Source organism: Vollenhovia emeryi, unplaced genomic scaffold (assembly GCF_000949405.1).
Source record: "Vollenhovia emeryi isolate VEMERY1.0 unplaced genomic scaffold, V.emery_V1.0 DF939127.1, whole genome shotgun sequence".
Classification (NCBI taxonomy): domain Eukaryota; kingdom Metazoa; phylum Arthropoda; class Insecta; order Hymenoptera; family Formicidae; genus Vollenhovia; species Vollenhovia emeryi.
The window spans coordinates 2,503,275-2,526,513 of record NW_011967239.1 but is presented as its reverse complement, the minus strand read 5'-3'; the positions used below and the strand labels follow the sequence as shown (position 1 = coordinate 2,526,513).

The window sequence follows — 23,239 nt, the reverse complement described above, 5'->3', positions numbered from 1 at the left end:
GCTTTACGTTAGACACTATCGGCCAAATGCATTTCTAATATAACCGACATTGGATCAATGTTTAGCCAATGCACTGTGCTACTAGGATCGTCATTTACTTCTCACGCACAACACAATGAAATGAAAATTAAGTGTCGTTCGCGCTGGCGATGACGGACGAATTGTACGCAAATACATAACAAGTAGATTATTTCCGCGTAGCATTGAGTATCTTTATTCGTATACGGAAAAGAAATTGAACGATTTCGAATGTCTAGGAAAAGTAAACCGCAATCCTATTGCATCTCCTAATTTACATATGTTACTTCCTCGCCTTTTCATTTTTAGCAAAATGGCTTTGAGTCAATTTATCTCGGGAACCATCGGCCGGAAATAAAAGACGTTTCCTGGCCTCTCGGTCGAGTCAGCGAAACCGGCGCCGACGATTCGAAGCCGACACCGATTTCCAGCGTGCGACACACTCGACGCCGAGACGAGGATCTCGTCGCAGCTAGGCGGGCTATCTTATCATCAGGCAGGCGGACCTCCGACCCCTGCGCAAACACAGAAAGCATCGGGAGACCTTTAACATCCGATCCTCTCCCTCGTCGTTCCCTCGACCATTCGTCGGTCGGCCAGCAACGGAAATACTTATTTAGTCGCACGCAGTGAACGCCGCGCGCTCTCACTCTCCACCTCCATCTTCGTCTCCAATCAAGCCGCCGATCCGCACCCCGGTTTATCGCCCGGGTGGTTATTGCCGGGTATTTTCACCGTGGGAGAAAGAGCCCAGCCGCCGCGGCGACGCCAGATCTCCGTGGATACGTCCCAGTGCTTAGACTTAAGATCTCACCGAGCGGAAGTGGAGAGCGCGGAAAGAGAGATTGAGGAGAGTACAGTGATCGGTGCGAGGGACCGTTTATCGCGAAAGTTCCTCCTTCCGCTGGTGACCCTTTGGCACCGGCAGATTCCCGTCGAAGCGAGGCGCGTTTCGACGGAGCAGCGTCGAGGGATGAAGACCGCGTGATAACAGCGATCTCGGAGGGTCCCGCAAGTTCCGGAAGCGACGAGGGTTGCCGTCCTCCCGGAAACCATGACCGCCAAGGCGATACTGCTTCTTACGCTCGCGTACGCGGTGACTGCCGGGCTAGCAGGTAATTATCGCCAATTTCCGGTGCGCACGCGTTTGCGGTGTGTACATATTTATTACGGCGTCCGGTGTCTCATTAATTTGCTCACAATCGTTGCCGCGCGACGGTGTACTTTGTGCCGGGATTGGCGGCACCAGGCTCCCGCCAGACTCGCGTTGCGGGAAAACGATCTCGAAGTAACTGCTCCAGTCGTATCGCGCGCGTTCAATCGCTCAAAGATAAAGAACGTGATGCAATTAATGTCATTCTCGGACGAGCAATCCAATTTTTAAAGATACATTATGGACCTTTATTCATATCGAAGAATTAACAATTTTTTAATATAATATAAAATTTTTAATGCAATACACATATATACAGGGCGACTGAAAGACCGCCCACTAATTACATAGCAGTGTTTCTTATTAAAAACTGAGTTAAAAAGTTCTGAAGCATTTTTCTCTATAAGGTTTGATAATAAAAATGTTAAGTAAAGTCGAACGAATCAGCGCCGATCTTTAGCCGGGAGAAAATAATTAACATACAGTGTGATATACTTACTAAATATATACGCCAGATGTTTCAAACAGACGCATGATATATTTTTTCAATTTTTTGTCCCTACAGAGACTGCCAAGGATCCAATACAGTGTGGCCGGACAAAATGCAAGGGTAGGTAATATTGCCCCGCGCACATGTTCCAGGCACACAGCTCGACATTTAGATATCACATTTCTGGTTCGAGTTACAAGTTTATCCCGTGGCGCGTCGTTGAAAGAGAACACTTAGGGCCAGTTTCACAAACATCGGTTAACTGTTAACTAGGGTTCAGTCGACTCCCTATCTTTTTTCATCTTATTATTTAAGAAGAGACAGCGGATCAATTAACCTTCGGTTAGCAGTTAACCGACGTTTGTGAAACTGGCCCTAAGAGATCCGCTTCGTTTTCTAACAACTCGCGCATTTTTTCTCCTGTGAACAGCTAAATATAAAATGTAACATTGCGCTTTTAGGCCTTTTCTTTGCAACGATTGCATAAATTAAAAAGAATATATGTTTTGCGTTTCAATCCGCGCAAATAGTTGCGTAGTATCTCGCTCGTTTGCTGCTCTAAGCAATTTTCTAAATAATTTATCTCGTGTAATAACTTATTAATTAATAAATTAATAAAAATTCGTACGGCTCAAATGTGATAAACACAAATTTGAAGGAATAAAGGACTAAGAGCCGTGACAGGGTGTTAGTGTTAAAATATTAATTATAATTAATCTATCAAATTAATCCAAAATGTCTCTCCATTTTTCTTTGGTATACAAATAAACTGCGACTACTATATCACAGTACACATACGTCTACCGAGGTGAAGGACTCCAGCGCAGACGTACAGATAAGGGAATACGAGGAAATGATAATTATTTAGAAAACAGATTATTGATACGAAGAAAAATCTTTTTCTAAGCACAAACATTCTACTAACGTCAGTGGCAGCAAACAACTAATGTTAGACATAACATTCTTTCCTATTTTTCAATATTTATTCATATTATTATATATACAATATTATTCATATTTAGTTTTCAATAACGTTACGTTCTATTAAATAAATTTAACAAGAAGCGTTTTCTATATATATTCTGAAGTAAAAAGTCACTAAAGCTCAGAAAATACAGATGAAACTTCACTCTTTTCTCAAAATTTTCTATGGAAAACCTAACTAAATATCACAAACACGATATCTGTTCCTGTCTACTGATACGGGCAGTGATAAGAATAAGCGGGTTGTATATGTTGAATTGCGGAAGTAAAAAACGGATTCACTTTCAAGTAAGCATCAAACATATGCATAAGGAATCCGATTAGCCCATAAAGTATCCACTTAAAGAAACATACCAATGAATTTCTCTTTATACACGTGTTTACGCAAGTTTGCTGGATAAAAATAAATGCGAATCGAGTATGCAAGCGCCATGTGCTCGCCTACGATACGATAAAGAAACTTTGGCGGTGGATTGAAACCCATTAATGAGATAAGTTGTATAGCGTTTCTTTTTTAACGCCGTAACGTCTCTTTTAGTTCCGTCGGAGAGAAAGTTCAAGTATCACGAGGATGTCCACTACGTGTACGCGTATTCCGTGGACGTCAGCACGAATCTGGGCTACCAGCAGCTGTCGTCCCGGCACTCTCAAGACTCGGCCCTGCACGTCGACGCCACCCTGGCCGTGCACTTCGACAGCCCCTGCGAGGGCAGCCTGAGGATCTTGAACGCCAGCATCAGCCACGACCGCGGCGCGTACAACCCCGAGTTCCCGGATCGCGCCGGCTCCGAGTTCAAGGCCAGCCTCGAGCGCTACGCGCTCAAGTTCACCTTCGACGACGGGCTGATCCACGAGCTGTGCCCGGACCGGCGCGAGCCGGTCTGGGCGCTCAACCTCAAGCGGGGCGTCCTATCGATGCTGCAGAACGGCATGCGCCGCTTCGACGTGGACCACCGCGGCGACGAGGTGGACGTTCACGGCGCCTGCGACACCCACTATCGCCTGTACGAGGCAAAAAAGACCAGCCTGATCGTGAAGAAGACCAAGTATCTGGCCGACTGTCAGAACGGCCCCAAATACTTCTCCGTTGTGCAGTCGAATCCCTACAGGAGTCCGCGGAAGCAGCACCGCCAGAGCGTGCTGTTTAAGTCGCACTACGACTGCGAGATCACGATCGATCACAACGTCTACGAGAGAGTGGTCTGCGACGAGATGCGAATGCTGCAGCCGCTCTCGAACGGCGACAAGGCTGGCGCCCAAGCCGAGTCCCGAACGGTTCTTCAGCTGATTCAGGAAACGACCAGCCCTGTCCAGAGATTCGAGGAGGACGAGGAGGACAACGACGACGAGGGCAGGGACGAAGATAATTTCGTGGGGCAGCCACCTCGTGTTAAAAGGACCACGTTGCTGTACGACCACTCCAAGACGCTCAAGACCATGCACGGTGAGCTACGGACCTCCAGAGACTTGCTGAAGAGCATGTGCAGGCTTGGTAACGCCGACGAGTTGCAGCAGAGGTTCTCCGAGATATTCACCAACTTCGTTCACTCGGCTCGCTTCCTGGATTATCCCTCGTTGTCGCAGCTGTTCAGCAGAGCTAACAGCATTTGCAGAAACGGGAGGTACGTAACTGTCGGACGTAACATTTCTTTCGGTAATAAAAGAAAAATCGAAGAAGAGAGCGGTAATTGAAAGAGTAAAATGAAAAATAACGGCAAATTAATTTTCTCCAATATAACTTTCCCCTTTGATTGTACTAAATATTTGTCTTCCTTTACTCAACAGGAAACACATTATCGCAGCACTGCCGTATTTGAATAGCAACGCCGCAGTGAATGTAATGAATGATCTGATAATCAAGAAGTATGTCAATCAGATAACCATTAACGACTGGATCGTCACTTTCGCTCTGTTTCCACAACCGGATCGCGACACTATCAAAGCTCTTAGGAAGCTGCTGGATTACCAGCATCAAATCCCACACGTGCAGTTCATTCTCAGCTACTCCACCATCATTCATACGTATTGCAAAAACAACGACGATTGCATTGACCTGGAAGAGGTGAACATGCTCCTGTCGCATCTCCAGGAGAAAATTTCGCAAGGCTGCGAGCCCCGTTTTCATTCCTCGTCGAAAGAAGTGAGATATTTATGAGTTTTTTCTCACCTACCTGTGGCAAAATGGAAGATAAAACATGTGCGTAGAACGTGTGAGAATTAAAAAAATATTTCTCTATAATTGTAGACGCTGGAGGCTTTGAAAGCGATCGGCAACATGGGACTCGAAACGAAAAACTTGCGAAGGGAACTGAAGAAATGCATAGACGACACCGGTGGATTTGTGCCAATGGACGTTCGCGTCGCCGCCGTCGATGCTCACCGCAGGCTGCCGTCCTGCGAGGAGACTCGGGACGAATTCTTCCTCGACTATTACCGCAACACAACGTTAGACACGGAGATCCGTATTGCTTCCTACTTACAGGTGATGCGTTGTCCCGATTACAACGTTATCAAGACTATCAAGCACACTCTCAAAGTAGAAGAGGTCAACCAAGGTTCGTTGTATCTTTTTCTCACTGTTAAATGGTTAAATCTTTATTACAGCATTTTGTATCTCGAGGACCAAGAACGACTCGAGTGTTTTGGAAAATACGTCTTGTTTTAGGCAGTTTTAATTGTTAAGACCACTTTAAACTCTTGATGCATTCCTTTAACGAGAAAAAAGAAATGACCTTTTCTAATTCTTGATTCTTTGCTCCCTGTTCACTTTTAGTCGGTTCTTTCGTATGGAGCCACTTGACGAATCTGTACAACTCTGCCTCGCCTACCAGAGTCGAGATCCAGAGTCTGCTGACGGATCAGGACATTGGCAACAAGTTCAACAGTGATATTAGAAAGTTCTCGCGCAACTACGAGAACTCGTTCTTCTCCGAAGAATATAACGTCGGCGTGAATTATCAGACGAACCTGATCTTCTCACCGAAATCGTATGTGCCGCGATCGCTCACCTTCAACGTGACCACCGATCTCCTCGGGCAGTCTGTGAATCTGTTCGAGATCACAGCGCGAATGGAGGGCCTCGAGTACTACGCGGAGAATCTCTTCGGCCCGGATGGCATCTACAGCAACGAACAAATTTCGAACCATCTCCGGAATTTCCTCAGACGTTTCAGATCGGCATCGGAGAATGAGAATTATTGGGACGGCGTGAAACGACTGCCTAATATTATCGACAATAATTTCGATCACCCGAAAATAAGTCTTGGTTACAAGATATTCGGGAACGAGTTAATGTTCACGATTCTGGACGGCGACGAGCAAGTGAGGACTGCACTGGCGAATATAAATCCCTGGCTGAAGATAAAAGAGTTCCTGGCTATGCAGGAGATCCTCTACGAGAAGACTGGCATGTTCTTGGATTCTTCTTACGTGCTACCGACGGGGTCCGGTCTGCCAATTCGTTTGGCTCTCGCCGGCTCCGCAGCTTGCTATTTCAAGATCTCAAAAATGCTCGACGACGCTCGACTACCCGACAAGGAGTTTCAACTCACTGCCAATATCGCTTCCAGGTTCGCACTCTTTCCGTATGATTGCGTAGAAGAACATCCTATCTATTATGAGATAGAATTCTAATATGAGATAGTAGGTTTTCAACGTCTAAATTCAATCACAAATCTTTTTTGGCAACGATTACACGATCTAACAATCAATTTTTCACTAAACAGACTTCACTCCAAGAGCAAAAAATTCATAGTGGAATCAACAGATGATGTCTATTAATTTAGCAGAAATTCCGCTATCTCATAGTAGAAGGCTATTCCATAATAGAGGACTTTCCTCTATACCATATATCTTTAATATTTAATATAAAATATTATTTTATAATCCATTCCAAGTCTACAAGTCTCAGTCTTCTATCTTTGTCTCTTTTACAGTATGAGTATCGACATGATGAGCACAATGACGGTGGACGCATTTTACAAATCCGCCGGGCTCAAGCTGCGATCGAACCTTTACTCCTCCGGAACTATGCAGCTTCATCTGAATGTGAACAATACCCATTTAGTGCACTTGAGTTTGGGCCTGCCGAACCGTAAGATCGAGATGTTTTCATTGGTTTCGGATGTCACTCTCATCAAAAGCAACGGTGGCGATGTGCAGGAGAAATCGTTAGGTGTCCTGGTAGCCGATCAAAATCAGAAGAACTCGCGACACCTCGCAACTGTGCCCAGGAATATCGTTAGCAACACCACGTGCAGCTGGGCCGCCTTGGATAGACTGATAGGCTTAAAAATGTGCATCGATTATCAATTTACAAACGTGACTAAGGATCACAACGCGCCCTATTTCATCTTGAACGGTCTCACACTGTTCAAAGTCTCCTTGATCAAAGCTGATCCAACCGCGAAAAATTACGTATTGGAGTATAGTTGGAATAAGACCCAGGTATAATAAAAACTGCAAATTTCGTATAATTTGTTCTCGATAATAATTGTAATAATAAAATAACATTGATCTTTAATGAGAATTATTAGTAAAATCGCGTTTCTTCAAATATTGAAATAACGACAGATACTCTTCATAGCGTTTTTTAATTTCCTTTCAGGAATACAACACGTTTAAGTTGATGTTTGACACGCCTGGCTCGCAGGTGAACAGGGAGATAAGCGCTGTTGTCAGTTTTGACATAGTAAATAATAACGTTAGTGCTCTATTCCATTCAGCTGGAAATTCTTTGATTGCCAAAGGTCAGTGTTTCTTGAATGCGTATCTAATAATCTTTTCCTTTAATAGTAGTTGGTGAAGATATAGTAATGTTTTTACATTTTCAGGCACATATAAAAGTTCCGAAGATGAGACTTTTATAGACGTCGGTTTTGATATTAATGGCACAAAGCACTTGGATGCCAGCTTGGGTTACTCGAGGAAGAAGTTCAACCACGGTTATACCTATCAACCTGTGGCCCATTTGATTATCAATAGCGAACGCGTTGCTGCCTTTTCAGGTACTTCACAACTGCATGACTAAGCAATTAAAATTTTATACCTGGTTTACTCTTTCGAATATCTTCTTTCAAAATTTTCTAATTTTTCTAATTATCTTTAAACTTTTAAAACTTAAAAAAATCCAATTATCACAATAATGTATAATAATCTACTATAATTATACTATGAAAGGAGAACTAAAGAGATGAAACAAAAATTGAAATTGTCAGGTACCGTTAGAAACGCGCAGAAGAACAATGTCTCCCAGTTCGATATAAACCTGACCTTCCAAACAAAGCGAGTCTGGAGCAATTTGGTCGGCTACATTGTCAAGCGGAATATCAGTCTGGCGGGCGACTTTCAGCTTGAGTATCAGTTGCAACGTATGCCGAGGAGGGAGACCCTCCACTTGGAGGTGTCGCTGTCCAATCGCTCGTCGAAGACCCTAACGCACAAGGCCGCCGAAATGAAGTTGCACTCCACCGCCTATCCGCAGCTCAACACTATAATAAGCGCCTGGTACCAGCAAGCTCTCGGCCACTTGGAGCTCCACGTCGAGGTAAACTCCAATCCGCAGCTGAAGGATGACCGGCACAAGCTCACGGCGCAACTCATCATCTCCTACTCGAAGATGTACTTTCAAAATCAAGGCTCAAAAGTGACCGCGTTGATAGCCATCACTAAACCTATTCAGAATTTGGACCTCAAGGTGGGTGTCAATCACCACGTTCTTGGGGCCGAGTCGAAGACTAGCTTACTCATAGGGTACGCGCCAGGTAAGACGCAAAATTCACCATTTGTTGATATTTGTAAGTGAAATTTATTTGGCTATGTAGGAGAAAGAAATCCAGAGATTCTGTACTTGCAGGCAAGGAGATCAGTCTGATCGTCAACATCATCATGCCGCGCGGTTTGTTATTCTCTATGGAAGGTCACACGAATTTGACAATCCCGAACTTCAACTCGATGCTTATCGACGCGCGCATCAACGAGCGTTCGCGAAACGAGTATGACCTGGAGTTCTCCGGAACGTGGTTTAGCGGTCACAACATGACTGCGCGCGGCGCTTATTCCGACCGATCATTGGCCGTCATCGTTAATCATCACTTGAAGATGATCGTAAAGTCGCCGAGTTTTGTCAGTCCGATTCTGCTCAATTGTCAATTGTATCAGAATCACAGCGACTTTAAAATCAGCCTGTACGCCGAGCAGATGGACTACGATAAGTACGCCTTCATACTGAACCACACAGTGCTATCGTCGACCAGTCTAATGTCTTACGTGGAAGCGAGGTATCGCAGCAACGTGTACTCGGTGATGACGAACATCGACACCACGCGGGAGATTCGCGTGGAGCTACACTTGGACAAGTGGCGGGACGTGCATCTGACCCTGAACGGTATCAACAAGGAGGACCGGCAAGAGTTTGCTGCGGAAATCAAGTGGGACGCTAACAGAGATCCCGCCTTAAAGCTGGGCACAATGTTGCAGTTGAACCGGGTGTATGTGATAGACGAAACTTCTCCTGGGATTAAACGAAGCGCGATAGTAATGTTGACCTATCCGGGCCGACTAGTAACCGGCTCCTGCGACTTGGTCGTACGTAGTCCGCACAGTTACCTGGTGGATATTATTCTGGACTGGGGTCCGGACAGCGCGATCAAGGCGTCAATCGGTACGGACTATGTTGTGCATCCGGAAATAATTACTGTCAAGCTAGAATCGCAACTGCTGACGCCTTTTGAAAACTGGAAGAAGACCGCCTTGCACGCCAAGTAAGCATGTAACGAATTATTTTATACATACGTCACAATTGAATATTTTAAAGGCTGTTACATTAATAATAATTAAAAATGTAACAAAGTCATAACAATAAAAACAACTATTAATTCTAACGATATGTTGTAAACAATATTTTGACTTTATTTCCATTCTCTTTACAGATATTTGCAACTGCCAGACAAAATCCTAGCCAGCAGCAGCGCTCAGTGGAAGGACACTCAGCGTGTGATGGCGGAGTTCTACGCTAGCGCGAGCGAACACAAGGATCGGAAGGAGTGGACAGCGAACTGCGGCTTGATCAGCACTGTCCACGTCAATTCATGGGTGACTGTGAATATCACTCACAAAATACTACGCTCGGAAACGATGGACACGCACATGTTAATCAAGTACAACCCCGACAAGACAATCGATGCGCGCAGCGTCTGGCATCTGGACAAGCAATCGGATGACGTGTTCAACCTGACCGGCAATCTGCATTTGCTTTCACCTCTGATAAATTACCGGAAGAGCGAGCTCAAGTGTCAGCTGCGCCTCATGAACAACTGGAGGTTCTTTGGCGCGGCCAATCTTGACCTGGATAAACGCAAGTACACCGGTCAACTGATCGGCGACCTCGTACGCTGGAAGGAGTCCAAGGTGGAGTTTAACGTTACCACGCCGCTGGAGAAGTTCGCCTTTGTCCGTGGCAGATTTGGTCTTTCGGAGAGCAACCATCACGTGGTGGCGGAAATTGTCATACCGAGTGGTCCTATGGGCGTTGAGGCGCTGTGCCAAATCTTTACCGCCGCGTATGATATTAACGTCAAGCTCTTGCTGGCGACGCCCATGGAGATGTTTCAGAAAGCGTTGCTGGTGGCCAAGCTGAATAAACGCGAGGCCGACTTCAGACTTGGCTTTAACAACATCACAGCCGGTTTCCTCGGCACTTGGCACTACAACAACATCACCGATTTCGATTACAGTTACATAGTGTTCACACCTCTCGAGGGTCTGCAAGAGTGCGGTGTGATTACAAAGTTGATCGTAATGTATGTACCAAACCAGATAACATATCTAACAGAGCCCGAGCGATTCATGGAAGTAGACACAGAATTCTCGGTGAGGCTGGCAGATACCAAACTCGGCATCAAGGCTAAGAGTGGACCGAAACCACCGCCCGTTAAAATTCCGAAACCGAGGATTATAAAATCTTCTGAATCGACAGAAGAAGAGGAGGAAGAGGAGGAAGAGGAGGAAGAGGAGGACGAGGAAGATGAGAATGGTCTCTATTGGCACGGGGAATTGCAGGTAATTATAATTCGAACTATAATTCGAAAAACTTTGTTACAAACGTTTCATTTTAAGGATTTACAATTCAAATTATAAACACTACCGATTATAAATTAAATATTAATCTGTAAATATAATGGAATTATACTTATAGTTTTTAATTAACCTAAATGAATTGAAAACAAATCAGAAGAATGTATATACATATGTTCTCTTAATAGAAGAATAATTATTAATTTAGTGTTATTGTTAATTAAATGTAACATATACATTTGTTTATTTGTAGGTATGGCTTGCGTTAATCCCAGATATATTGGCTGAACTGGATATCGATACTGAAGACTATAAGAGCTTTAAAGTACTAGGAGCAATGCAATTGCCACCACATCAAATTGTCATAGACGACAGCTTTATCATAGAAGATGTTTTTTATATAAAGAATGATCTACGTATCGATCTGACGTTCAGCAAAATTAGAGAAATAACATCGTCCTACGCGTTTATCGTCGATATGGAGAATCTCTCCTACCTCTTGGATATGAACTTGAACATCAGAAAACACCCTAACACGTGGCTCGAGGTAATATTTTTAATTTAGCGCCTTATTGCATACTCTCACAATTGACAGAATCGAAAGAAAAATCTATTAAGCACATAAAATTTTACGCAGACTGGATTTCACGGCAATTACACGGTTCAAGCCAGTAAGAATCGAAAGGCGCATTTGGTTAAGTTCAACATAAAGACACCTTTAGGATTTCTTCAATCTTTCGATACTAACGCAATCGTAGAGATCGAAGGCAATCTATACAAGGGTACGCTTATGATTCATGGAGACAAATTGATCTTGAATGTACTTGGAAGTGTAAAAGTGAGTCTCGCGCAGTTTTTAAAATGTACAAATAAACATTTGTAAGTATATTGGAATAAAAAATCTGTTTGTCGTGTAGCTAGGGGAGGCTTTGCTGGATATGATGGTTTCGGGTGCGATCGATTCGCCCGTTCTAAAAATACCGCAAACTACAATTGCCGCAAGAAAGGATTTCACCGGAGATAGGAGGGAAGTTAAGTTCAATGCAAAGATGGAAGCGCCAGTATCAAAATACGTAAAGTATCGATATTTATTTGTAATCGAGTTAAAGTACAAGTATAATAATTAGTTTCCATTAATTTTGTGATTGATTGCATTTTTATAGAAATTAAATTATTATTCATTAAATAGAATTAAGAGTTGCAATCCAAGCCTTTTTAGGTGTCTTTTGAGTCCGCCTGGCAAGTAGACGATCATCTCGTAAAAGCTTCTGCGAAGCTGGAGAGCTGGATAAGAGCTTTAAGATCATTGGAGACTGACGTCGTCTACAGCAATGCGATTCGCGTAAATAATACCGCCACATTAAACGTACAAGTAACGCATCTCGGCGATCGAAAGTATCAGCTGATTGGAAACTTAAACAACGGCAAGATCGACGCTGATCTGCATACGCCGCTATCGGAGAGACCTCATTTCCAGTTTCACGGTGACTTGAGACAGATCAACGAATCGTTGTACGACATCAGGGGAGAGCTGAAGGACGAACTGCAAGCGAAATCTTACGACGTTAGTTCTATCGTCTTCATGCAGAATGATGATGTTTCAATGGATGTGAAGGCCGAGCCGAAGACCGTGAATACCAATCGCCTCGTTTTGAGATTGAAGAGAAAGAAATTCGGTCTCCTACTGGATGTTGATGGCGGATCATTCAATGGTACCCTCGACGCCAACGTGCTCAACAATCTGAATTGGGACGTGAGAGCCCGCGCGGATATCCAAGAGGCTAATGAAGCGAATACCTATCAGCTGAGTACCTTTATGAGCGTGCAAGTGAACGGCAATACCACTTTATATATTCACGCCGAGACACCTTGGAATGACAGCAGGATCCTGACGGTGAAAGGTAACATGATGGTGACCAACACGAGCGGTGACGTCCGGCTGGACCATCGACTGAACGACGATCGGTGTTACGCGACCACAAGGTGGAAGTTGAACTACATGGAGGACATGTCCGTTAAATTAATCACAGGATACGATACCACGGACCTGGGCAAGAAGGAGCTGTCCACTCACGTGTTCTTCAAGAACCCCGGCCGATTGAACAGGAACCTCGACATGGGCTTCAATTTCGATATCGATCGCAAGGCGTGGGAGTTTGAAACGACCGCGAACATTGGTTTCCGCAGTCAGCAGAATATTGACGCGGTATTTGCTGTAAAGCTGCCACCCCCGAACAAAGACGATCATTGTTTTCTAATCAGCTATCACACTAGCAAGGATATGAAGGATATCTCTTACGTGGTGGGCTACAACGCAGTTGAGGCGAAGAGTAATTATGCTTCGGACGGATCGGTTTGTATTTCTCTGATATTAATAAGCAGTGAAATTAATGCGCAATAGTGTAAACTTGAATAAGTTGAATGTACAATTTTAGATTCGAATGGCTACGCGCGACATTAACGGACACTTCCGGCTAACTTGGGGATTGTTGCCCATACAATCACTCAATAATCTCTTTAACATTACGTTTGACAAGAAGGCAGTCGAGCTCAAATATTCTCTGTATACGCCTATATTCTTAGAAGAGGAAACGCTTGTGCTCCTCTTCAATTATGACGTTGCTTCCAATGAGAGCAATTTGATCACCGCCGAGCTTTTTTATCCTTCGAGACGGCAGATTGGAACTGCGAGAATATCTTACGAAAACCTGATGAATGTTAATGGAACCATTAACGCTACGACATCTATGCAGAATTTGTTATACGTTGGCTGTAATTTTGTTGTACTTACTACTCTGTAAGTGAATTTACTATATGAAATTGTAGAGAAAGGAACTAATTTTATCGCATAATGTTCTAAAAGTCAAAATTAGTCATCACTTTTAAGATCTATATTTGTCATAAAAGAGTCATAATCTAACAATAAGACATAAAAAACGTTTATATAATTCTTTAAGAGTATTCCTTTCATCTTTTCTAATTATTTCTTTTCCTATACACAGGAAACAGAATAAAAGATTCGTCGAGGTCTTCTGGCCCAACCATACGGCTTTGTTGAATTCCGATTACAATTACCATAGCGAGCGATTGGATTCGAATCTGGAGGGTATTTTGCACATAGAAGTCCCTCTGAATGCTCGTCACATCGGTATCCTGAACTACGGCTACAAGAAACGTCTGCAAGTCAACACTGGCCACTCGACTTTGACGTATAACAATCAGAAGGTGCTGCACGCTCAATATAATTCAAAGAGCGAGTCTCGGGCCGGTTTCGACAAGGATCGCATTCAGATCACGGTGGAAAACATATACAAGCCTATAGGCGTTGTCTACGTGAATCAGTATGAGTACAGTGGTGGAAACGAGGGTACCAACTATCCCACTGTCGAATTCAAACAGGTCAACATCTACCGACTGGACAATAGCTCGGCATTTAACATCGCCGGCGAGTCCAGAGTCCGAACTACCCACACCGGCCAGAACATTCATCTGAAGGCGATGCACTTAAATAAGACGATCCAGCTGAAGACAGACTATCAGGTTCTGCCCGGCGAGTTTGATCAGAACACCTGGCTGAGCTTGGCTGAGAACGCCTGGGTATCCTATCACGTGAATATCCTGAACAAGACTACCGAAGATGTGGACAATCAGTTCCTTATCCTCAGTTTGTCGTACCCACAACGGAACTTCACCCTGGGCGGTTCCTACAGAATCACCAGCAACGAGGTGAACTCCGAAGCTAATTTAAGCTGGGAACGTGACAACGCGAAATCGAGGAGCGTTGGTGCGGCTTTCGATTGGATGAACATCACCGACACGTCGATGGAGAGTCAACAGCAAGCCGTGCTAAGTTTTCATCATCCAACCTTCGAGAAGAACGTCACGTTGAAGGGCGTATTAATGAAAGAAGACTACAGGGATTTGCTGAATGTCGCTTTCACCGCGAATTATTCCACAAACGAGGACAAATTATTGTCGTTGTCCGCGCTTTTGAGGGACGAAAGCGACGAATTGAACAAAAAGTATCTCTACAAGATAGCCGGCAAACACATCAACACTAAATTGGATCTCAACGTCGAAGGATTCGTTCATAGACAAGAATACATGCTGCTCGAAACGGTGAACCACGCTCGATACACGCGCAGTTACATGCCGGGTGAAAGTGGGGAATTGATCGGTCGGATCGACCGGAGATCGAGGGAAATAATCTTCCGACGAGTGAACAACGACGCGGTCAAATACTTTGCGATCGGCTACTACCCTTCGCCTTCTCGATACATTGTAAATGGCAGCGCTATTAACACACCAGAACTTAACGCCACCGGCATTTTCTTCTTGGACCCGACTGAGAAGCTCACGTCGATGATGGTGAATTACACACCCGGTAAATAAATATTTGAAATGTTGAAATAATTGGAAATTTCTAAATATGTATACGTGTTCTTTAGTTTATTCTATTTCGTAAAATGCATGCAAATGTCTAAAATAGATCTTTTTATTACTGCTGCTTTTCAGATGAGAAATTACTTGAAAGATCAAATTGAGAAAATCTTCTCTTTGAACTTTTCTCGCTTGACTTACCTATTTACGATAGTATTCGTTTTGTAGATGCGACAGTGAGCTTGAGAATGCACGGCAACATTCCGGACGCTCGGAACGCTATATTCAATATTTGGAGAACCTTCGACGATGACTTAATAATCTCCGACGTTTCTTTCTACCTGAAGCTAAACCACTCGAGGCTCGTTACTTCAACCTTGCGATGGCGGCCCGAACTTAAGAGCGATATTATTGTAAGATAATTTTATTAGAGGATGCTCACTTAATGTAATTTCGATGTAATTAACAGCGATTATCTCACGATTGTTGACAGACCACTGTAAAAACAACTTACAACGAAATGTGCGAAAGTGTGGACAGTGACATTGATTATTGGAAACATCATATAAAGAACGAAGTAAAAGATACCATTATGGATGTGTGGGAGGACGCACAGAATGACATTTCAGGATTCCTTGACGATTGGAAGTGAGTACTAAAAATCTATATTTAATACTTTCAATTTATTATCAGATGTTACAAAAATATTAAATATGGAATTATCATCTATTTAACATTATAATGTGTGAATTGATGTACAATCTATACAAGTTTCTTTTTCTCGATTTTTTTCAGCGATTTGAAAATTCTCGAGCGCGACTTTAACGATCTCAAACTATATCTGAACGATTCTTATAACGCGAATGACTTTTACATCAAAGATATCGTCGGTTTCGGTATATATGTCATTGACGAATTATCTCTGCGAAGTCACATTGAATCCCTCCCCAATATCCTGAATGAAATCTGGGAGATAATGGGCGAGTCCGGGCAAGCTTTGCGAAATTCGCTGCTCTGGCTGATCGAGACTATCAAGAACGCCTACAATAAAGTGTCCGAGATTACGACCGCTGTGCTGAGAGGCGACTCGTTGTCGCAGGTAGCGAATATAATTGAGAAATTGGTTGAGAAGTACGACATATTTATCAAGGACCTGCACGTGTCCTTCATCAAGTACATCGAGAATCTCTGGAGCACGATTTTCTCGTCTATCTCAGAGCAATGGTATCGCTTCCTCAAGTTAATGGAACCTCTGTTCATCCGCTTCTTACACTACGTCGAGACGGCCGTGTGGAAGGCGAGCAAGGAGATGCTGGATTTCTTGTACGATCGTAAGAAAGAGATCATCACGTCGCCGTACTTCGATCGCTTCACTAATTTCACCCATGACATCGACAAGGTTTACCGCGACATCAAGGCGAATGATATAGTAACCAACATGCACAAATACTCGGGTCTGGTGATACAATTCATGAAGGAGCGTTACTTCACCTTCGTACCGTTCGGCAAGGAGCTCAAGGACGTCGTGGACGAGATCGTGTTGGAGCTGAAGGAGCTCAGGAAGCTGCCGTCGGTCAACTACGCCACGGAGAAGCTCGAGCAGTTGTACGACAGAATCAACTACCTCTGCGAGTACTTTGAAGTCAAGCTCAAGGTAGAGGGTCTTATCAGATTGGTGCACTCCAAGATGATGGACATCAGTCAGACGGCGCTGCAAGCCGAGAGCCGCTACAGAGAAGCCAAGACCATGTTCATCTTCGATCCTAACGAGGGTTTGATGTGCCTGGAGCAGAAGCTACCCATGTCCTGGCACGCTTTCAATCAGACGCCCGAATTCCACGAGATACCAGAGATCAGAGCGGTCGCGGACGTCAGGACGTACTTTGTCACCTCAAACACTACCTTCTGGAGCCTTTATTACCAATACAAGCCATACTCGGAGCTGTCAAACTGGTTACCGCCATTCAAAGGTTTGTCTTGCAGCCGCGAAAGTTTAACATTTTAAACTAGTTTAATATCGACCTCAAATTTTGATTGAATAGATAATGTACTGCTTTTAACAGACAGTTTGCACTGTTTCAGCGCAAGCCATGGTTATCGGCTCCCAGCATTACATCACTTTCGACGGACGTTACTTTGACTTCGCCGGAACTTGCACCTATCTGCTGGCGAAGGATTTCGTGCACAACACTTTCGCAGTTTTGGCGAAATACGATCGACAAGCCGAGGAAGTTACCCACAAGATCATAGTGCTAATCGGAAGCAACGCTATCGAGCTGGACCTCTTCAACGATGTCAGTAAAATTGAGAATTTTATTTTTTTTAATAGTAAAAACTTATGCTTACAAAAATGCAAATGATAATTTGTAAAGTCTGTCATTGCATATTTTATATTAGCAAAATTAATTATTTCAATAACGAAATAATTAACAATAATCATATCAAATGCTACATGTTTTTCAGACAATGAAGCTGATCTCCCAGAAATCAGCGGACATCACGAGCAACCTGCAGCTGCCGATTGAGTTGGACAACAGCACGTACGTTTACCAAGTGGAGAACGTGGTGATGGTAGAGCGCAAACACGACCAATTCCGACTGGAGTGCAATCTCAAGTTCAACCTGTGCACTTTGGAGCTATCGGGCTGGTATTACGGGAAGACGGCTGGCCTCCTCGGTACGATGAGCAACGAGCAGTTCGACGATATTCTGGCACCGAACAAGTTATTCCTAAAGGATACCGGCAGTCTCGCCAACAGCTGGTCTATCGACGAGAACTGCGCCGACACGGAGAATCATGCCAGTAGGATTCAACAGCAGGACAATGTGGTAGCCACGTTCTGCGTCGAGCTGTTCGTCAACAAGAGCTCGGAGTTCGCCGTCTGCTTCGGCGTGGTCGACCCAACCGAGTTCGTTGACATGTGCCTGAACAGTCCCACCGAGACCGAGGTGTGCACGGTGGCGGTGTCGTACATGCAGATGTGCATGTTCCGCGACACTTATATGCGAATACCCGATCGGTGTACCACGTGCACCATGATGGACGGCAGCCAGGTGGCCGAGGGTCGTTTCAAGCGACTGGAGGGTGACAAGGTGCCGCGATCGGCCGACGTGGTATTCATCGTCGAGGCGAAGAGCTGCAATCGCGACATAAAGACGAACAGCAGCATGGAGCTATTGATCACGCAGCTCGGTAAGGAAATGAACGACCAAGGTCTCACGGGCATCCGATGGTCCCTGGTGGTGTTCGGTGGTGACGGGGTACACGACAGACCCAGAAGCATCATCCTCGATGGGCAGATCTTCACGAAGAACGTGGCGCGCTTTGTCGATTACTTCGACTACGTGCCGATCGGCGGCGGCAGCCAGGACATCTTCGCCGCGATTGGCTTCGCCTCGCGGCTGGTCTTCAGGGCCGGCGTGTCCAAGAACTTCATACTGATGCCGTGCTCGCATTGCGAACCGGAATACCAAACGGTAATCCTGATTCTTAAGTTTTGTGAATTTTAAATAAAAAATTGTCGAATTCTTGTCTGACTAATCTCTCGCCTCAGCTGGAGTACTCCGTGTTGCATCAAGTTCTGCTGGAGCACGACATCACTCTGCACATATTGTTGGACGGCGACTTCCAGTTCGAGAAGGAGAAGCTCGGCAAGATGTTCTACGGCTTGGACGCGACCAAGTCGTACACGAAGAAAGATTCCCGCGTCTTGACCGGCGACGTGGATCTAAGGCGGCAGGTCAAGCTCTCCAAGAACGTGCTGGGCTACTGCACGCCCCTGTCCCTGGAGACGAACGGCACGATATTCAGCGGGGACAAGCTGCGTCTCGAGAAGTCGGCCTCGATCAAGAAGTTCGCGAGCGTCTTCTCGAAGAGGATCGCCCTCACGGCCGAGCCGAACAAGTGTCAGTTCTGCGAGTGCACCGCTGATAATAACGGCGTCACGCAGATGGAATGCATGCCGTGTATATACCCGACACCCGTGCACGTGGATTACGTGAGCGTACGTACCACATGACGTCTATCAGAAACATCGAACAAAAAGAGACGTTTAAAAAATGTAGAATATTCTTGAGATATCATGCAGGGCACTTGCCATCGTCTGGAATATGTCTAATGGAACAATCTTTTTACTGTGTTGCAGGAAATGTTTAATTTCAACGAGTCGCTGTCGATGATGCCGCCGTTGGAGGATGTGGATTATGGCCAAATCGATATAGAGAACGACTGAAATATAATTAAGGAAATGCCGCAGCGCGCGCTAGATAATACTAGATGCTAGAAAACTCGCTGGTATTAGCCGTATTTATTTATAATATACCTTTTAATATAGGCAATATATACCTACCTCCCTTTCAATCCAAGACAATCCCAAGATTTGTCTTGCAATAAATTGAGACATCTGGTTCGTAATGTTCGCATTTAAGAATATCTATTGAAAGTGTATAAAAAAATATCAATTTACACATACTGCGTGCAATTATTTCTAAATGACAATTGAAGGTCCGATGCCAGATAGATCCTACAATTCATATTCTACGACCGCAATTCTACATATCACAAGTACAAGATATATCCGTGGCAAATCATACTTTAATATACAAAGTATCAAATGTCAGAATAAAGCATACACGCTATAAAATAAAATATAATATTACGACGTCGTTCGAATATTAAATATTAAGGCGTAAAGATTAGTTATAAAATTAAATTCGTGATAATTGGGATGTAGGAATATACAAGGCTGGTAGAAACGGCGTAATCGCCATGTAAAAGCACAACACAGGGTCGATATATAAAACTTTCCTGTCTATATATATTATCTGTATATAATGTCTGAGACTTACTATATATATAAAAATTTAATGCAAACCGGGAAATGGCAATTGATTCGCGTCAAATTCTCCGCGTCTTGAAACGCATTTACATTTTGTTCCAGAGCGAAACATGGCGAGTAATATCCAAGTTCTTTTCGCGAAATCCTTCAGTGTAACAAAGGAATAAACTCTATAACGCATAAAGTAATCGAGAAAACTTAATAGCCGACGCGGGAACGAAATGTGAAAGACCGCGTGTTCCGAAAACTTTCGATATGGCCGTGATAGACTGAACGTCACACAGTGTACATAGTGACGGCGAGACGGAAGAGGAGAACCGGCGACAATCGCTCGGCCTCTCGGTTTGGCCACTATTCATAATAAACATCAACCCGATCCGTCTGAGAGTGGTCACCTGGTCGTTGTGTCATGGGCTTGCAGGTGATTCGGCGCATCGGCGAACGTAAACTTTAATTTGTACGCCTCGGCCACCAGCACGCCAATCTCCGAGTCCGTCCAGTTTTGCGTGGGCAGGTTTTGTAGCATTAACATTAGCCCCTGCAATCACGGGAGAATTGACAACCGGTCGGGCCTCATTTTATACGAGATTTCGGCGTACAACTGGCGGATGGATTACTTGAAAATCAGGTTGCAAGAGCAAATGTCGCCTCCAACGAAGAAGGAAGGCCGCGCACACGTAGAGCTGAAACGAGGCGAATCTGTCGGACTCCGCCAGATACGTGTCCCACAGCCGGATGGTGCAGTGAAGCGGGATTTCCCGGGTTAGCAGGTTGTTCATCCACCGAAAGGAGAATTGCAGATAATCCACCCCGTGCTGATGCAAATGTTGATGCAACGGGGCTGAAAGCGTTATAAAATATTTCAGAAAAGGACAAACGTTTCGGACAAAGTGAATCCTTAGCAGACTATTCACCGTCGATCCTCTGTATCAGCTCCTTCAACTGATTCACTTTATGCTGGATCCCCAACTGAGCAAATATATAGTTGTCCTGTATACCATCCAAGAACTTGGACAGACACCAAAAGCTGTCGGCCTCGATAATATCACGTTGCTCCTTCGATAACGACGCCACGTCGTAATTTTCTAAATCCTGCCAGGCTTGTATCGGCACCGCTTCTTGCAGAAAGACCAAGAAGAAGGGTGTCACGAGGTCATTCATACCCTGTAACAATGAACGTGTCAAGTTACGATACGCGAATCTTCTAACGCGCAATGAGACGGACGAAAGACACGTTTCTACGCCAGATACCTGGACGTAACCGGACGCGGGATGCCTGATCGCCCAAATGTACAATATTCTCTCGAATATTAGCTGCACCGTCGTCTGCTGGAACAGCGAGATGAGCGGCGACATTCTAGGGATGTCGATGTGAATCTGGCGATACGTGTCCTGAAAGCCCTCGTCTCGCTCGACGTCGTAATACTGCTTCACCAAGTTCCAGTAGTCCAACCGTTTGCGCTCCAAGGCGAGCTGCCTACGTTCTAGATTAGCCGGCAAGTACTCCTGCAACGTCACGATCGTGATCGCTTGATTGCTTTCGCGGCGGCGTTTCACCTCGTCTACTTACAGACAATAACCGCCAAGTGACGGAGCGCAATTTGGCTGGCACGCCCGACCACGATAGCTGCCTCAGTTCGTCTAGATTCAGCACGGACGCCTCCAGAAGTAACTGAAACTTGTCCACCTTGCTCTCGCCGTCTGAAATAGATTTACGGGTGTTTGTTAAACTTTGGCTGCGTTCGGCGAGATGTTATTAGCCCTGAAAGCATCAGTTTATCTTATCACTCGCTGTCGAACAAAGATAGAAGAAACTTTTAGCGCTAAAAGCGCGCTCCCCGAAATTTTTGAAACCTACTCATCGTCTACGAAATAGAATATGCTTCTAGACGCAAAGAGCACACGTTGTAGATCTAGATGTGTAACGAACATATATGCACCTTGCTCCTTGGAAGGTATAAAAAACTTATTGGGTGCATTCGCCTGCCTCAGCGGCTGCGGCCTGCCGGGGAACTGCGTCGGCTTGTGCTGGGGCGACGCGCCGTGCCTCAAGTCCGCGTCCTCGCCCGAGTGGTGGCTGTTGATCAGCTGCGAGTGCAGGTTGACGTTGCGCAGATGCAGCGGCTGCACCGCCAGCCTCTGCAGAGCCTCCGCCTTCTTCTCCTCGGGGATGATCTCCCGCTGGACCGCCTTGGCATTCGCCTGGGCCGGCTGTGAACACTTGTTGCCGGATCTATGACTGTTGATAACGCTGAGGGCCGCCGAGTGGCTGACCCTCTTCGATATCCTCACATCCGAGACTGTGCAGAATTCATCGTCCCCCGAGTCCCACGCGTCGTCCACGCTCTCCTGAAAGTCCTGAAAGGACGTGGAGCCGCCGCTGCCGCCTGTGCTGTGGCCGCCGCTGCTGTTGGCAGCGCCGGCCAGATTGCCGGACCCGATCGCCGCGGGGTTGAACTTGCCCTGCCTGACGTCCTGCTTCAGGCTCGGCCTTCGGAGAGATCGCGATTAGTAAAAGCTGCCCTGGAGAGCCTCGAATACACGTAGCGAATTCGGTTGCTTGCGCGAGTGCGCACACTAAGGCTTGTTTACAGTCAATTCTTATATTTAAGGATCGTTTCGAATATCTCTTGAAATAGCGAGTAAAGTGATCTGGGGCTCCGTCGTGAATCTTCTTCTCTGGCGTGATCTCGTGGAAAGTGAGAAATTTGAGAGTTGACTATAGACGAGCCTTGGCGCGCACTCGGTGCGCATTAGTGCGAGCAACCGAATTCGTTGATAGAGAGAGAGAGAGAGAGAGAGCAAAAGTGCACACCTTCCTGGTACAGCCCGCGTGTTTTTCTTCCAGAAGGACTGGTGGGTCGAGATGGCTTGGTGGTAACCTTGGTTCTCCATAGCGGATGGAAGCAAAGTTAGCTCGCACCTGGTGATCTACCAACGCAGTCGCTGCGGCACGGATCGTTCCTCATACCACCGCGGTGACGGCGTGAGGATCTGCAAGAACCAAGAGCGCTCCGCTGTAGCGTTACAGGCGTCATCGTCGCGTCGCAATTCGCGTGGCAAAACAGACGCGCAGCAGGACACGCACAACTACATATACATATAAACATATATATATAAAAGTTTAAACGCTGTATAATTACTACACTATGAATTTCAACAGTGCACCGAGCGCGCACGTAGAAGCGGAAAACTCGACGTTACGGAGACGCCGGGGAGTCGACGCGAATCCCGCTGGATTCATACACGTGACGAGCGCGACGTCAAGCGAGGCCCGTCGACGCCTACGAGACTACGGGAACG

General features: G+C 45.3%; 2 protein-coding genes across 2 annotated transcripts; one reads left to right on the top strand and one right to left on the bottom strand.

The window, feature by feature from the left end:
- The first annotated feature begins 105 nt into the window (after positions 1–105).
- LOC105568862 lies at positions 106–19,565 on the top strand. The gene is made up of 25 exons (XM_012024863.1): positions 106–1,133; positions 1,737–1,781; positions 3,184–4,267; positions 4,431–4,785; positions 4,891–5,200; positions 5,419–6,214; positions 6,581–7,091; positions 7,252–7,393; positions 7,478–7,651; positions 7,862–8,407; positions 8,500–9,406; positions 9,575–10,703; positions 10,972–11,265; positions 11,356–11,556; positions 11,636–11,791; positions 11,938–13,071; positions 13,154–13,515; positions 13,721–15,102; positions 15,327–15,511; positions 15,592–15,746; positions 15,894–17,068; positions 17,181–17,392; positions 17,562–18,575; positions 18,653–19,102; positions 19,244–19,565. Exons 1-25 carry the CDS (start codon positions 1,073–1,075, stop codon positions 19,328–19,330), a joined length of 12,867 nt encoding a protein of 4,288 aa, XP_011880253.1. The 5' UTR covers positions 106–1,072; the 3' UTR covers positions 19,331–19,565.
- On the bottom strand, positions 19,512–23,052 carry LOC105568863 (TBC1 domain family member 22B). Its single transcript, XM_012024864.1, has 7 exons — positions 22,752–23,052; positions 21,877–22,427; positions 21,507–21,637; positions 21,188–21,442; positions 20,851–21,100; positions 20,554–20,777; positions 19,512–20,474 (listed from the first exon to the last, which is right to left on the bottom strand). The coding sequence occupies exons 1-7, from the start codon at positions 22,829–22,831 to the stop codon at positions 20,328–20,330; spliced, it is 1,638 nt and encodes a 545-aa protein (XP_011880254.1). The 5' UTR covers positions 22,832–23,052; the 3' UTR covers positions 19,512–20,327.
- Positions 23,053–23,239: the final 187 nt, after the last annotated feature.